This window comes from Furipterus horrens, unplaced genomic scaffold, assembly GCF_987537825.1.
Source record: "Furipterus horrens unplaced genomic scaffold, mFurHor1.1.pri manual_scaffold_1, whole genome shotgun sequence".
NCBI lineage: Eukaryota > Metazoa > Chordata > Mammalia > Chiroptera > Furipteridae > Furipterus > Furipterus horrens.
This window is the reverse complement of record NW_028327171.1, coordinates 24,050,789-24,067,857: the sequence shown is the minus strand read 5'-3', so window position 1 is coordinate 24,067,857 and position 17,069 is coordinate 24,050,789. Positions and strand designations below refer to the sequence as shown.

The following is a 17,069-nucleotide window of genomic DNA, read 5'->3' as shown; positions in this document are numbered from 1 at the left end:
CAGTTCATTTAAATCAAAACTTACGATTGTCTCACCCTTGTCCTAAAAACCACTTGATCTTCTTCCAGAATTTCCTATCTCAGTAAACAGAACATCACATGTTCTAGTGCACCAACTAGAGACCCATTGTTCTCTCCCTCAACCCCATTCAGTTTATCCCCCAATATTGTAGATTTTACCTTCTTAATTGCTCTCGACTCTGTCTGCCTCTCTCCATCACCCTAGAGCAAAATACCATCACCTCTTACCTAAAATAAAGGCAATAGCCTCCTGAGTTCATCTGGACCCTTCTGATCTCCCTCTCACCCTCAGCCAAAATGATCTCTTCAAAGCAAAAATCCAATTCTGCCAGACTCTATGTAAAACCTTACAATAGCTTCCATAGCTCTTATTTTGAAGACCAAACTCCATAAGATGCCCCCGCCGCCTCCCATGCAATGGCCTCTCCCAGCCTCTCAAGCCTCATCTTGTCCCATGAGCTGTCTGTTCCTCTCTGCTCTGGTGGGAAGGACCTTCCTTTAAAAAAGCATACACACCATACTTCTTCCTGATATCACCAGGCTCTTGTATGTGCTGTTTTTCTTCCCAAAGTGCTCTTTTGCCCATCTTCACCTAGTTATTTAATGTAGATTTTAGCCTCTCCATTACAACTCCAATTCTCTGCCACAGGGAGCCTTCTGTAACCTCCCTAACTGACACTAAGATCTTCAAAGCACCTCGCACCTCCCCTCATAATACTTGTTACAGCTGCCATCTTATTTTTTTTTATATGTGAGTATTAATGAATGTCTCTTTCCTCCAATAAACACAAGTTCTATGAAGGAAGCTCCTCTCATCCATCCATCCTCAGTCCCTGGCACACAATAGATGCTCAATAAATATTTACAAATAAGTGAATGTCCAAATTTGTATCTTCTCAGAAAAATTTCAGTCAAATTTTTCTCAGGCAAGTGCTAACAAAAAAGTTTAATAAATTCACAGTGATACATTTTAAGAGAAAAACAACATATGCATATGATGACATTTCCAGTGTACTTTTTGTGCCAAATATATTTTTCATATAAACAGTAATTTCTTATATAAGTTCTTTTCAAAAATATTATGAGAGGTCATTTTATTTAACAGTGAGTAAGGTATGGTGTATATGTATATAATTAAATACACACAGACTGTAATGTTGTATATGTTATAGACAAACCTTCCAAAGCAGACATTGTAAAACTTCTATTTATTGTCAAAAGGTTTGAGGCCAAATGTTGAGCCACAACAGATAGAACTTGTGCTAAGTTATTTCACAGAAGCATTGTAGACAACACCTTAGAATGTTCTAAAATACCAAGAATGTACAGGCAGGTGAGACAATGGGTAAAAAAGTGATAAGGGTAACCCTCCTTATCACAGACCTAGAACAAGTATGTCAGATCTATTTTCCCCAATGTGAGGAAAGCTGTACAATGCACAGGCAGTGTAGGAAAGCACTCCAAATTTAAAACTGCCTAGAATCCTATGGCCAGATGTTGCCCAAAATGCCTATCCATGAGGTCATATTACTGAGGTGGCAATGTGAGACCAACATGGGAGATGTGTGTGGAACCCTTTCTTATTCAAAGGTCAATTCTAAGATTGAGCAATAATCTTCATTCATTTCCACCCTTATCTTTTCCCATTGGTCCATATCAGTCATTGCTTCGCAAGTCTGGACCAATTTTTCTTGACAGCTTCCCATGAAAGCACAATTGTGATCATACTTGCTGCTGAGAACTACTGAACAGGTTACCTTCTTGGCAGGTGACTTCAGGATTTTTGTTTCACAGATGACATTAACAAGCCAAATTCTATAAACATTCCTTCTAAGCACTTTTTTTTCCTCTAACTGTTGACTTAAGCCAAGGACATGCATATGATCTTATACTGCTTTCCTATTGTTTAATTTCATGCAAACATCATAACAATTTTCTTCCTACTACTGGTTTTATTGTTTTAGATATTATATGATCTTTTACTGTAATTTATCATGAGCCTACTATCAATTCCTAGAAGTCTTGAGCTACATAAGAATCACCTAATGCCCTGGCTGGTGTGGTTCAGTGGATTGAGTGCTGGTCTGCCAACCAAAAGGTTACCTATTTGATTCCCATATTCACATATGCCTGAGTTGTGGGCCAGGTCCCTAGTTGGGGACATGCAGGAGGCAACTGATCAATGTCACCTAGGGATCTTATTAAAAATGGTGGGTGTGCCATCCAATCCAAAAATTGTGATCCAGTGAATTTGGAGTGGTGCCTTAGAATGTGAATTTTAACAAGTCAGCAGCTAATTCCAATGTAGGTGGCCCTCAGAACACAGTTTGGGAAACATTGCTTTCTCTACTGGCTTATAAAATAAGAGCTCTGGGGTTTTTTAGATCAATATTTCAGTGATTGATAGAGAAGCTTAGAAAACATATTACATTTTGATGGGTATGAAATTATTGAGAAAGGAAGCCATTCAGGCTCATGTAAAAGTACCTTCAAAAGTCTGCTGTCAGATTGAGTTTGTCTATACTATTTTGGACCCACAGCATATTGTAGGATGTTACAGAATCTATGCTGGATCACGCCTCCTCATTTATTCATTGCTGATAAGGTATGGCACTCTAAAACACTGCCTGGATAGTCATAACAAACATGCCATTCATTACAATCCTTAGTGATTTCAAAAACCACAGACGCTCAGTCTGCTAAACATGGCTCCCATGACCTCTTCATTTAATGCTTCTATCCCTCCTTAAGCATATTCTCTATAATCATAGTTGGCTTTATTACAACTGGCACACACACACACACAAATCAGTAAAAACATAAGAGGAAATTAAAGTAAATTTGAGACTCTCAATACATACAAAAGAATTCCCCACAGACTATATAGAAGTTGTAAGTCCCAGAAGTAGGGATTTCAAGGGAAACAAAAACTTTTAAAACAGTTTTTTCTCAATTTCTATTTAAAACCTATGTGCCTCAAATTTCTAATTTTTCTTTCAGAATTTGTCTTCTTTTGAAGGTATTTATCTTTCAATCAGGAAAAAATATCTAAGAACTCAAATATCATAAGCTAGGTTCATGACATCAATTGATATATTCATGTACAATGCAATACTTTCAAACAAAAGTTGCATAAGCCAAAACATATACAATACAAGGAATTTCTGAATCTGGAAGTCAGTGTGCAATATGAATCATAGCTATGTGGGGATCACTATCAACAGCCATAAGAACAAGCAGGAAGTCTAGAGGAAAAGAGAGAAACCACGGAAAGAGTGAAAAATGTTCCCAATGCAGTCCATCCCATTATTGGACTGGCTTGAACATGGAAGTCTTGGTGAATAAATGGATCAGTTACTGAAAAACAGAAGTTTACCTCTCTTTGGGGACTCATAATTGCCTGCCACACCTGAAGTTACAAGTCTGCAGTCCGTGAATCTTGAAAGCATTCTTGTCTCACACTGAACTCTCTCATTATGCCAAACACTTTCATGTATGTTTCATTACATTCCAGCTAGGAGGGAGAGAAATGGGTTTTTTCCTAGAGCCATGAGGACAGGGTATTTATAAAAACTAACAGTTCATCATTACAATAAAAGGATGACAATGATCATTTTATGTGGATGATGATCATGATCATGATCAGGATGATAGTAGCTTCTATTTGTGAATCCCTTACTGTGTATTACCAGGCACTTAGCTAAGCAAGGACACTGTTATCCTTTATGGCATTTTTATATGCCTTGACTTATAGCGGTTGAAGTCCACTTAGGAGTGCATGCATGGCTCTGAGAGCAACATTCAGGCTGAATTTCAGCTCCTATTCACCACCTTGGCTGAGTGCTCTTGTGCAGTAAACAACCTGCAGAGCGATTTATCGGGGCCCTGTTGTTAAGCATGGCGACTCTAGAGAAGGAAACTAAAGCTCAGTGAAGTTAAATAACGTGCCCAAGACCAGTTAGCTGTTAAATAGCAAACTCTGGACTTCAGCTGACATCTGGCTCCAAAGTCACTGCCCTTGCCCCATAAACTAGAGGCTGATACGGCCCTATATGATCTATCACAATAAGGACTAAGCATGGATTAGAACACATGATGTTTAGATAAATTATAATTGGCTAAAGCCATATTTAGAATTGCAATAAATCTTAGAACAAGATAGAAACCTTGAGTTGTTGAATGCTTATGCTCTTGGGATAAAAAGGGGGGATAAAACTACAGAAATTATTATTTTTCATTATGTTAATTACAAAGTTTTAGGTTCCACTTTGCATGATGTCCAATGATTATCAGGACTGGTTTCACCTCTTGCTCTCCAAGTGCCACCAGGTTCCATCATATAAAATAAGTGACAGTTCCTAAAATGCATCTGGTACCTCCTCTCTAAGCCTTGGCCCTTTGCATATGATTTCATTTTCCAGAATACCCCTCCTCCCTTAACCTTCAAAACTGCTACTTGTCCCTCAGAATTTAGCTCAGTCAACCTCTGCCCCAGAAGGTTTATGTGCTTCCTACACCCCAGTTTAGAATATGAGGAGGTACCTCTCCTGTGTGTCCCAGTCTCCCTTATTTCTGGCTTTCAGTTGCATTCAACCACAGGATACTGATAGGAGATGAGAGAGACAGAGAGCTGTGAGGTCAGGTTATCGATTTCCAGCTTCTTCTCTGCTTGGTCACTGCAGGTTCACTATGTCCTCTACCCACGGCCACAGCTCCTGCCAGGCAGCTCTCTCCATACAGCTCTGCCTCTGAGTGCTACATGTTCTCTCTCCCTTTTCCTCTGCAGGCAGAGGAGGGTTTATAATGCCTCCTCATAGTTTCTGGAACCAGAGTACCATGGTGCTTTTCTTATACCCTGCCCACATCTGTGTAAACAACCCCTTTATTAACTCACCCAATTGCCCAGCTTGAGGTGCCATCTGTTGCCTGCCAGGCCCCTGCGTGAAACATAGCTGATCCCATCTGGGGTACATGAGGCTGCATATCTGTCCTGGCTTGACCTTCACAGGCCCCAGGCCTCTCAATCCTCAAGAAAAGCAAGATCCTCCCTAATGGGGCTTCAGAAGAACCTTAAAATAAAGTCCTGTATGACCTCCCCATAACCACGTGATACCCAATCTCTTTCCTGGATCTTACACCTAGGAAACCGTGAATCACCCCTGTAACCTCAGCCTTCAGCTTGTAACTATGTTCCAACACAATTGCTTTATGAACTCACTTCTGAACTCATAGCTTCTTTAGGGTTTTTTCTTTTCATGTGCCTTCCCTCACATATCCCTCCTGTTACCACAGCCCACTTCTGCACTCTTTCTAGAATATTCTTTCTCCCTTCTTCAGCAGGGGCCCCACTCTCATGTTACCTCCTCACAGCTAGAAGTAGAATTTCCTTTTTCGAGTGCTTGGCTTTTACTTCTCCAGTGGCATTCTTTAAACTCTATCTATATGGAGCTGTAGAATTTGTAAAATGCTTTCTTGCTCCATAAGATGATCAATTCAAGCTCCCTCTGAACTGGGCTTTATAAACTCTCAGATTCAAACATAGGGCCTTACAGCTTATCTGTGCTCAAAAATATGTGTGGGAGGGCTGGATGGTTGACACATGAGCAGAGAGATATTCTTTATTGCTTTACTCTTCCTGCTGTGAGGTTTCTGAGTTTTAAAGTGTCCGGTATTATTTCATTCTTATTCACCAACTTCATGTTGAGTAAGATGAACACCTTCAAAATTCATCTTTTATTAATATAAATATTTTCAATGCTTGGTACACAAAAAAAATACAGTTACTATATAAACATTTGTATTAGCATTCTGAAAGACTTATGTTGATAAACGTGGTAACAGTTTGGGTTCCAATTACATGAAAGAATTCAGTTTAAGCTTTTATAGTTTTTTCAGCCAGCTGATAATTAAAGAAAGGAACAGATCCAGCTAGGTAAAGAATGCCTTAGCCAAGTTGTGCTTTAAATAAAATTATGTGCTAATTGGCAAGTGAGAAAATATTTAAATATCCTGTATGCATTACATGCATACAAGGTAGTTTTAGACACATGCTCATCCTTTCATGGTCTCATTCCACATTGTATTTTTCAAATAAAATATGATGATGCTTAGAAAGAATTAGTTCCATGTTTTGCCCATGAAAAGACTGTGACATCATATGAGAATTATTGCTTACAAGGATGTGCTATGGGCAACAGACCTATTAACATGGCACATGGTCAGTCATGCATAATCTAGACATAATTGCAAAAAAACATTTTAAGACATGAGATAGCAACTGGAAAAAAAGTTTAAGTCAGTTTTTGGGGGGTGTTTTTTTTGGGGGGTGGTTGCCTCCTGGAACTATTTTTAAATTAATCTTACAGCTACAAATAACCTGGCTTTTACAGAATTATCTAAAGTTAACTCTGATGCCTAACTTAGGGCCCTCACATGTAGCTACATTTAAGTTCTGCTAACATTTCCCTCCTAAAACCCTTTCCATGGGCCTTTGTCCTGGGGTTAATTTTCTCTAGGCTACAATGAAAAGTCCTTGCTTAGCAGCATTTCTCTACAATCCTTCTTCCTTTGTTCTTAAGTAAGCCTATCATTTTGTCTTGAGTCCCTCACTGTCATTATGGGCATGTGGGTACATGGGTATAATATTCCCATCTCTGCCTTGTCTCAAACAATCCTTTCAACTACTTTGCCAAGTGCTCCACACAAACTTTTGATACATACTCTTCAATTGAAACATTTGGATCTGCCTTGAGGAGAAATACTTGTAGCTAATCTCCTATCTCAGATCCAGAGGACCCACGTGCTAGCATATTACCTAAATCAATCATGATTTCAAATCAGCTCAGATCACATGGTTACTTCAAATGCTTCTTTGAATAAATATGGAAAACTAAAACAGGAAAAATGTACTATTAGTACATGGCATTGCCTTAGATCATCTTTCCATGAAAACCATAGGGGAAAAGCAATGTGATTACAAACTGTGAAGTAAAGTCCCAATAAAAATAGTGGTGGGGGAGTACTTTGCCACTTGCTTAGTGGCCTCAAATGAATTTCTTCATTTTGATTTTTGACCTTTCAGCATCCTTGTTAAGCAAGAAACAGCTATTATTATTTCCTCATTGCTGATCAGAAAACTAGTTGAGAGGACTCAAATCTAACTCTTCTGAAATTTTATTCAAAATCCTTGAACATTACAGTTAGATTAGCAATTTTTTTTTTCTAATTTGAAAGCATGAGAAATGGGTGTTAAAAATGTTTAAATATATTTTGGCTTGGGTTTTTTATTGTTGCCGTTTTTTTGTTTGTTTATTGTTTTGTTTGTTTCCTTTTTTCTCCTCTTGAATCTCCCCTTCGACCTTTCCTTCCTCTTCCCAGACAGGCTGCTGTGGCCTTCACTCATGACTCAACAGCAGGTTGTTAGTAAACACTCACTGAACACACAGCCCGCGCGGGCGGACCCCGTGTGAGGCTGCTCCTGCTCTAGCAAAGCAGAGCACCTGGGGAAGACGTGGTGTCCTAAGTCCTTTACCTGAGGTAACTGCAGCGTGTAGAGGCTGCACAAAGGGGGCTCGCTGTTTATGGAACATTTAAAGTTGCAAAGAACATTACTAATTTTAAGAATGGTCTAAATCAGCCCTGACAACTGTAGCTCAGTTGGTTGGGTGTCATCCCACGAAGTGAAAGGTCATGACACAATTTGTGGGTTGTTCCTTGGTGGGGGCACGTAGGAGAGGCAACTGATGTATCTCTCCCTTTCTTTCTCCCTCCCTTCCCTTCTCTAGAAATAAATAAATAAATAAGGTCTAAGTCAAATGATTCCTAGTACAACAAAGCAGAACTGAAATCATTTTTCTTGATTTGATTGTCAATACTTTTTGAGCTCTTGCTTTCCCCATCCTCTGTGATGCATAATACTGACCACCATGAAGCTTCTCAGAAGATGGAAGAGACTTCCCAACACTGATGTCTCAGGAGTGAATGTCACTTCGAGTGTCTCAGCTCTTCTCTGACCACTGAAATGCATGTACACCAATGCCAGGTCACCCACTCTCTATTCTCTCATAGCCACATCATTATCTAACAATATATTTGATATGTATTTTCCATGTTTAGACTTACCTTGGGATTGGCAATGAAACATTCGATTGAATAATTATTAGACAAGGAAAAAAAAGCTAAACCAGCCTCATTAGTACTTGGTTTATGAAAATGACACATTTTCTTATTCTTACCTTGCAAATGCAGTCAAGGTGGACAAATCCTCCTCTGAGATACTTTATACAACCTACACTGGAAAAGAGAAATGGTAGGGTAAGAAGGATAACTTGTATTCATATGGTTAAACAGGCACTATCCAAATTTCTAAGAGATAGAAAACAATTTTATCACTTTCAAGGTACTGTGAATATTGAACATAAACCTACATAAGTAAATATTGTCATACTCCCCAGAAATCAGATGGATTTATATAAATTTAAAGAGTGAATTTTATGTAATTGGTTAAAGAAATGAAATTCTTCAGTTCAACATCTAAACTTCTGAAATGGCAACAGATCTTCTAATTCTATGATTATGTATAACCATAAACACTCTACTTCAATGTCAAATTAATCCGTTCATTCAACAAATATTTACAGACTTCCTGTTACTTGCCAGGCACTGTATTAGATGCCTGGTGATACAACAGTGAACAAAGCAGACACAAGGCCCTCAGAGCTTTTGGATGAACAGAAAAGGAAGACATTAATCAGATAAACGCCAATAACAGTCTACAGATGATAATGCCTGATACAAAAGAAACGTGCCAGATGCTATAAGAACATATAGCAGGCAAAGCCACTCCGGTCTGGGTTTAGGGAAGGTCTACCCAAGGAAGCAGCATTGGAGTTGAAACATGCATGATTAGTTGTTGACTAGGTGAAGATGGGAATATGGAGAGTGAAGAGAGTATGTGTGTTCCAGAGAGTGGAAATATCATGTTCAAAAGAACTGGATAAATTTGCCTTGCAGCTGTTATGGCTTTAGGAAAACATGTCTTTTGGAGCACTGTATTAACTTTTGCTGCCAAATAGCTAAATATACTTGGTTTGTGATTATTTATGAAGTTCTATTTCTATGCAGTTCATGTGAACAGAATATTATGCAGCAAAGGAGTTAAGACGCACAGAAAATCTGGCTTGCTGGATGAACCTTAGAAACTGCTAACCAGATGCTCTTTTTGTGAATTGTACTTCTTTTGAAAATCTCTATGAGGTCTTTCAGCACTTTCCCATCATCGTATCTAAACTGCACATTCTTTTGGGGACAAAGGGGGAGAGGTTAACCAAATTCATAATTTATTAGCCCACTTTCCCGACATGCTTACTGGGTTCTGGTTCACTGGACAATTCTGGCTTTTGATCATTTGCCAAATAAATAATGGAAAATAAATGGCTTGATCATTCTGTTACCTTCAACAGTTGTAAATCAAGATGGCCAGCCTCTCATAGAAGGAAAACTTAAAGAAAAGCAAGTCAGATGGAAGTTCATCAAAAGGTGGAAAACCCGTTATTTCACTCTGGCTGGAAATCAACTTCTGTTTCAAAAAGGAAAGTCTGTAAGTTCCTTTGTTGTTTATTACACTTGCATTTTAAAGCTCTTGATTTGCACCAACTAACTAGGTAGGCATTTTCTCTTTAGTTAAAATACCAATAGATTTTTCCTTCTCCGTTTTATAATTTTCCAGTGTTATTTTATTACCCATGTTCCTTTCCGTTCAGTTCTATGTTAGTTGGTTCACTACCCCTCTCAAGTTTATTATGGGTGCTGTTTTGGTTGACTTAAGTTTTAGAAGATAAACAGCTCTTGACTGAAACACTGTGCCTTTTGTTTCTCTGTGGATCACCTACATAAGTTTATGGCTCATCATATTGACCATGATTTCTTTTATAACTACAGGTTATATTTACATGTGGGGATCTAAGGAAGGGGGAGCATAGGCAGGGAGGAAGAAGTAAAGGCTGATTTATTTTAAGTAACTTTTGAAGTCAACAAGTTCAATTTGATTAGGAAAACAAAAAGATTACTGCCTTTCATTCATGTAACATTCAGTTACTGAATAAAATGGGATTCTAAAAGAATTAATAAATATTTAATAGAATTTTCAACTAGGATGCTCAGTAAATATCTGGATTCTGAATTTTCAGTTGGACACCTATCTCCCATTAACAATGTAAAGTTACCCCTTCTTTTCAAAGCAGTTTTATTTATTATTAAACTCTACTCATTCAGGATCAGGGGAAATGAAATCTTGACCTACTTCTTGACTATTTTGAAATATAATAATAATAGCTCATCACGGCTTATCACATGCCACAGTGGATTGCCTCTAACAACCTTCAAGGTCAGCACTATTATCATTGCCATTTTACAGATGAGGAAACAAGGCTCAAAGAGACTGATGGGCTTGACCAAAGATAGATCTGGTAAGGTAGGGTAAAACTGGTGTCAGGCTCAGGCAGTAAGTATGACAACAAAGGCCATTCTTAAGTGAGTACACTGTCCTGCTTCCCATGTACACTAAATGCAGAGCCAGTGGCAAGCCAAACTGTATCTCAATTAATTAATGAAAGCTGTCAAATTACTTAAAAATATGACACACTGAGAACATATGTATGCACTCAATCTTTAGTGTTCATTATAAAGTTTATTTACATTTATTACCCAACAGGAATCAAGTATGGTATATCTGAATTTGACAAATTCTGATCAGTGCTCTTTTAATCAATAAAACTTCATGTTAAGTTTTTGAATGGAAAAAAAATGACTTTGATGACACCTACTCTGAATTCATGTTACTTCCTTCATCTGTTGTATTATAAAATATACAGGTGGGTTTTTCTGTAGCTAAAGATCATTTTAAAAGGGAAGTATAATGGTGTGTTCAGTTTAGACAGTTATTCGAGATTTAAAGAAACTTTTTTTTAGCATAGGTTCACAATGAAGCATTTTTAAAATGTTAAAAATGGCCATCTGAACTTCTTGTTTTTAGTAAAGAAATCAGGAATAGAAGCTAAGATGTAGTGATTTCTCAGATCCCTTGAGACAAAGCAGTCAGTGTAACATAGTGTTTTTCCTGACTCAGAGCTTTTTAATAAAGTTTAGAGAATAAGCTATTTTATAATTGGCTAACTTGTTTGACATCTTTATCAGGAAATAATGGTTTGGCATTCCTGAAATCTGATGAAGCATATGGCTCAAATATTGGGAAATAGTATAATGTAGTATGAGGACCACAGCAAAATCACCCTCCTCCCCAGGCATACAGTAAACTAGCAGTGATCAGCAACCTAGCCAAAGCTTCAGCCACATCATTAAAGTGCCTTTCTTGTAAATGAGAACAATGTGCACTTTAAAATAAAAACTAAAAGGCTATAGTGTTATTTTCTACTGTTAAGAATACTGTTGCATTCTTAAGGTCTTTATCTCTACCAGCCAGCGAGGCAATGGTGTCCTTTGACTTCCTGTCCATTTCTGTCTTGGTTAATTCACTCTCCCTCTTTTGATAACTATGGTAATATTTCTTTCTTGATCAGTTCTTTTACGTATCAATTTCTGTACTATAGACTAATCCAAAAAAACACAATTTTATTACTGCCAGATACTTTAAACCAAAGTAAGCTGGCAAAGTATTGTCTAGTACAGATACCTCCCAACTCTATCCTATATATCCACTAAAAGAATTTTGAAAGATCTATATTACCCTATAGCATTTCAAGTTGTATCAACACTTTTATCATAAGTTTAAACAGTTGCACAAACTGATTACTGTTGAACTATAAATATTGTCATCTAAATATAAAAAGATTATATATTTCTTTCTAATGTAACAATTGAAATAAAATACCATAGCAATTTGACACCTAACACCAACCCATTTTAAAAATCACATAACTTAGTTCTTTTAAGTAGAAATGTTTACATTGTTTCATTTTTTCTTGAAATCATATTTTTGTTCTACCTCTCCCATGACATTTCATTGTAATCATCCTATAATTTTCACTGCAATAAAACTATGTATATAAATTTAATTTTAATTTTTTGTGACCATAAGTCTCCAAATGTTAAGATTTTTTAAAGTATATTTTATTGATTATGTTGTTATAGTAGTCCCAATTTTTTCTTCCCTTTGCTCCCCTCTGCCCAGTACCCCACTTCCCTCCAACAATCTTGCTCTCCTTAGTTCATGTCCATGGGTCATGCATACAAGTTCTTTGGCTTCACCCTTTCCTATATTATTCTTAACTCCTCCCTGTCTATTTTGTACCAACCAATTATGCTTCTTGATCCCTGCACCATTTCCCCATTTCTCTCCCTTCCCCCTCCCAGATGATAATCCTTCAAATGATCCCCATACCTATGATTCTGTTCCTATTCTGGTTTGCTTAGTTGGATTTTGTTTTTATGTTTTAGATTCAGTTGTTGATAGTTGTGAGTCTGTTGTCATTTTAATGTTCATAGTGTTGATCTTCTTTTTCTTAAGTAAGTCCCTTTGACATTTCATATAATAATAGCTTGGTGATGATGAACTGCTTTAGCTTTACCTTGTCTGGGAAGCACTTCATCTGCCCTTCCATTCTAGATGATAGAGTAATCTTGGTTGCAGGTCCTTGCTTTTCATCACCTTGAATACTTCTTGCCAGTCTTTTCTTGCCTGCAAAGTTCCTTTTAAGAAATCAGCTGATAGTCTTATAGGCACCCCTTTGTAGGAAACTCTCTGCTTTTCTCTTGCTGCTTTTATCTTGAACCTTTGGCATTTTAATTATGATGTGTCTTGGTGTGGTCCTCTTTGGGTCTAGCTTCTTTGGGACTCTCTGTGCTTCCTGGACTTGTATGTTTATTGCCTTCACCAAATTTGGGGAGTTTTCCTTCATTATTTTCTCACATAAGATTTCAAATTTTTGCTCTTCCTCTTCTCCTTCTGGCACCCCTATGGTTTGGATGTTGGCATGTTTAAAGTTGTCCCAGAGGTTCCTAAGCCTCTCGTCATTTTTTTCAATTCTTGTTTCCTCATTCTGTACTGGTTGACTGTTTTTTTCCTTCCTTATGTCCCAAATCATTTATTTGAACCCCAGTTTCCTTCCCTTCGCCATTGATTTTGTGTGGATTTTCCTTTGTTTCATTTAGCATAGCCTTCACTTCTTCCCTTATGTGTTTGCCATACTTCAGCATACCTGTCAAGCCTGTGAGCATCTTTATCACCAGTGTTTTGACCTCTGTATCTGTTAGTTTGGCTATCTCCTTATTTTTTAGGTTGGCTATCTCCTCATCACTTAGTTCTCCCACTGGAACATTGATCTGTTCCCTCTTTTGGGCCATACTTCTGTCTCCTCATCTTGACAGGCTCCTGTGTTTGTTTGACTCTGTGTCTTAGGCAGAGCTGTCACTCCTGTTATATTGTAAGGGGTGGAGCCTTAGGTATTTGTCAGTACAGGGCAACCCATTTCACCATGTTGTACCACCGTTTGTGAGGGAGGGGTCTGAGGGGGAACAATGCCACTTGCCCAGCACTCACCCCTTTTCCAGGTACTTCTCCCACTTTGTATGGAACTGACACATCTCTAGCTGTTGCCCTGGCCATCGTTCCCAGAGTGGGTGGGTCTGCAGATATTCTAGAACTGTGGGGGCCCTTTAAACAAGCAGTCTCTGCTGAGAGATGGGCAGTTTCTTCCTCTGCCCTAACCCCCACTGGTTTGCACAGTCAAAAGCAATGAGCTGCATGGTCTGGTCTGGTGCTGGGACCACTCCCCAGGTGTCCCTCCCAATTTTTAAAAATGTGTGACTGCACTTTCCTCCGGCCTGCCACTGCGGCTGTTGCTGCTGCTGCCACCACCATACCACATCCTCTCTGCCCTGGCTCCACCCCTCCTACCTGTCTGGATGAGTATTTCTACTTTATATCTTTATTTGTTGGACTACTTTCATGCAGCTCAATTTTCTGGAACTTCTGATTATCTCTAGTTTTGAGGTAGTTGTATTCCTTCTTAGTTGCTGAGGGAGACACAGTGTGTCTGTCTAGGTCTCCATCTTGGCCAGAAGTCTGGTCAATTTTTTATTTTCATCTTTTAAAAATATTACATCCTTTATGAAAAGCCATAAGTATAATACCAAATATCTTATTATATTACTAGTTATTAAACATAAAAAAGTGAAATGCTGTTAGAAATAGATGAGAAGTGAGTATGTCACCTTGTGTGAAGGATGCTTCCCTGACATCAACATTCTGAATTGCTTTGTTTACTTGTTTCTTGCTCTTGAGATATTTCCAAGTTGCATAATACACCATAGAAGGTTTGGGATGAGTAAAAAGGGTGTCTTTATTGCTAAGTGAAAGAAAGGTAATTGTATAGGGGAGGTGGGAAAGGGGAATTGACAAGATCCTCAACCACAGGTACATTCTCCAGTAGACAGAATGGATTCAGGGATGTTAAAGACCTGAAATTGCTTTAAAAAAGTATCTGATCCCTTAATGCTATTCATGCTAGCCTATTGTGATGACCTTGTGTTGTAGAGATCCTTAAGCCTCTGCTTTGATGGAAGAAAAATGTAAGTCATTAAATATTCCTTCACTTAGTAGACAAATCATGCTTCCAAAGTTCCACAAAATTTCAAAAAATGTTTGATCTACTTAAACATTGAAACTCTTTACATCCAATTAATATTCCTTTCTCATAGATAGTACAAAGTAAAATTAAATATCATGCCTTCCAAATGATCTCATTCTGAGTAAATAGTATTCCAAATTGTACTGTTGCATTTTTCTCCATTAATACAGTGTTGATATCAATAGAAAATGACATAAAATCAAAGAAATATGAGTTAAGCATTTTTTCCAATCCCAGTCTATAAGTTCTATAAAATGGCTATTATGCGCCAATTTATGATACAATAACAAAGAGCCGATTGCTCACTCTTTCATTGTTCTAATGACTCTTTGAGGCATTAGTGCCCCAAATAGCAAAGTTCTTGAGCCATACGAAATGAAAAGATTCTGATCCTCTTGGAAAGTTCTCCAATAGCCAGAGATCATTTCATACTGTGGGAGCCAGCTCATGTTTTTTATTTCCCATATGCATTTCAGAAAGATGATCCTGATGACTCACCGATAGAACTCAGCAAAGTACAGAGCGTGAAAGTTGTGGCCAGAAAACGCAGGGACCGCTCTCTCCCTCGGGCTTTTGAAATCTTCACAGACAATAAAACCTATGTTTTCAAGGCCAAGGATGAGAAGAATGCAGAAGAGTGGCTCCAATGCATCAATGTGGCAGTTGCCCAAGCAAAAGAGAGGGAAAGTAGAGAAGTAACCACGTATCTGTAGGGATTTGCAAGCCGACCTCCACCAATTGTATACAATGGCATTGCATTATCATTGCCAATGTCAAGAAAAAGATATAAATTCATCAAGTCATGTTGTTTTATACTAAATACCAGTGGAAGAGTTTTTCCTCAGAAGCAAGATCCAAAAGTAGCAGGATTCTTAGGACATTTCATTATCCTAATGGCATTTTCATGAACTTCAGAACATCTGTGTGATGTATACAATAAGGAAAAGGAGCTACAGTTGGGATGGGGCCACAAAGGGGAGAGTCAGGATCTAGGAATTCTGTAGATATGTCATTGTACATTGAAAGAAAGCACCTTTAAAGGATACCCAAACTATATACATAGCTTGAGGAAAAATTAGCCATTTTCAATAAAAACCACAGTGTATCAAAAGTATTAAAAGAAAAAAAACTATTAGGAAAAGTCAAATTAAGGACACGAATGAAAACCATGTAGTTCACTTATAAACATTATTACGTTTATCCTCTCTTAATGCAAACGCAGCTAACCGTAGTAAAATACAGTATTCCCTCACTTATCATGGATATTACATTCCAGAGCCCCCACCCCCCGATGAAGTAGGAACCTTACATTTATTCTACACTCTTAAACCTATGTAACTTTAACAACATATGTATACATTACCGCAAAATCCCGCAATATAGTGAAAAATCCGCGATAAATAATTAAATATAATATTTTTTTAAATCCTGCGATAAGTGGACCACGATATAGCGAGAGACTACTGTAGTTCTCAAGTTAAGCCAGTGATGTAATTAAATGTCTGTCTTTCAGAGATGTTTATCTGATTATTCCATTTTGGTTTATATAATATGATCTAAAATTTAGATACTTGCATGGATCTCCCATCCATGGCAGTAAGTGTAAGCTAGGATAATCATAGGAAACCATTTTCCCCATCTTCAAAATATGTGCCACTCCCATTTAAACTTGAGTTTGTTTTTTTTACTTGAGATTTTTAAATCCTGTGCTTTTCTTCTTTGTATTCAACCTTTTAAGACCTCCAAATTACAAATATTTATTGGCTTTTGCCATTGCCCACATATATATTTTTAAGAATTAAGCTACCGTAAGCAGAATTCTAGGATGACCCCAGGTGAGCCACACTCTGGTATAACTTCCTCCCCTTGCGTGTGGGGGAACCTGTAACTTGCTTCTAACTACTAGAATGTGGCAAAAGAGGTAGACAGGTCTCTCCTGTGATTATGTTACATTACATGGCAAAGGTAAAGAGATCTTGTAGATATAATTAAGGTCTGTAATCAGTTGACTTTGAGTTTATCCAAAGGGCAAGCCTAACCTAATCAGAGAAGCCCTTTAAAAGAAGACAAACAAGTCAGATGAGACTCCCATTGGCCTTGAGTAAGCAAGCTGCTATGAGTTCTACAGATTCGAGGAAATGAATTTTGCCAGCAATCAGTGAGTATGCAAGAGGATCCTGAGCCCCACATAAGAGCCCAGACCCAGCCAACTCCTTGACTACAGCTTTATGAAACCCTGAGCTGAGGACCCAGCTAGGCAGACTCCTAACTCATTAAAATATTGAGATAATAAATATATGCTTTTTTAAGTTGCTAAATGTGTGGTGATTTATTATGTAGTAGTAGATAACTAATACAAAACTAACTTGGATTATACATAGAAGATAATTTTTTTTCCTTGGAA

General features: G+C 37.8%; 1 protein-coding gene across 1 annotated transcript in view; it reads left to right on the top strand.

Moving 5' to 3' along the window:
- Nucleotides 1–16,750, top strand: part of VEPH1 (ventricular zone expressed PH domain containing 1) — a 205,981-nt gene extending 189,231 nt beyond the window's left edge. The window contains exons 13-14 of the mRNA XM_090272057.1: nucleotides 9,482–9,618; nucleotides 15,142–16,750. Coding sequence (XP_090128183.1) covers nucleotides 9,482–9,618; nucleotides 15,142–15,378 — 374 coding nt within the window. The 3' untranslated portion in view covers nucleotides 15,379–16,750. The remainder of the gene's footprint in view (nucleotides 1–9,481; nucleotides 9,619–15,141) is intronic.
- The last annotated feature ends 319 nt before the right edge of the window (nucleotides 16,751–17,069 follow it).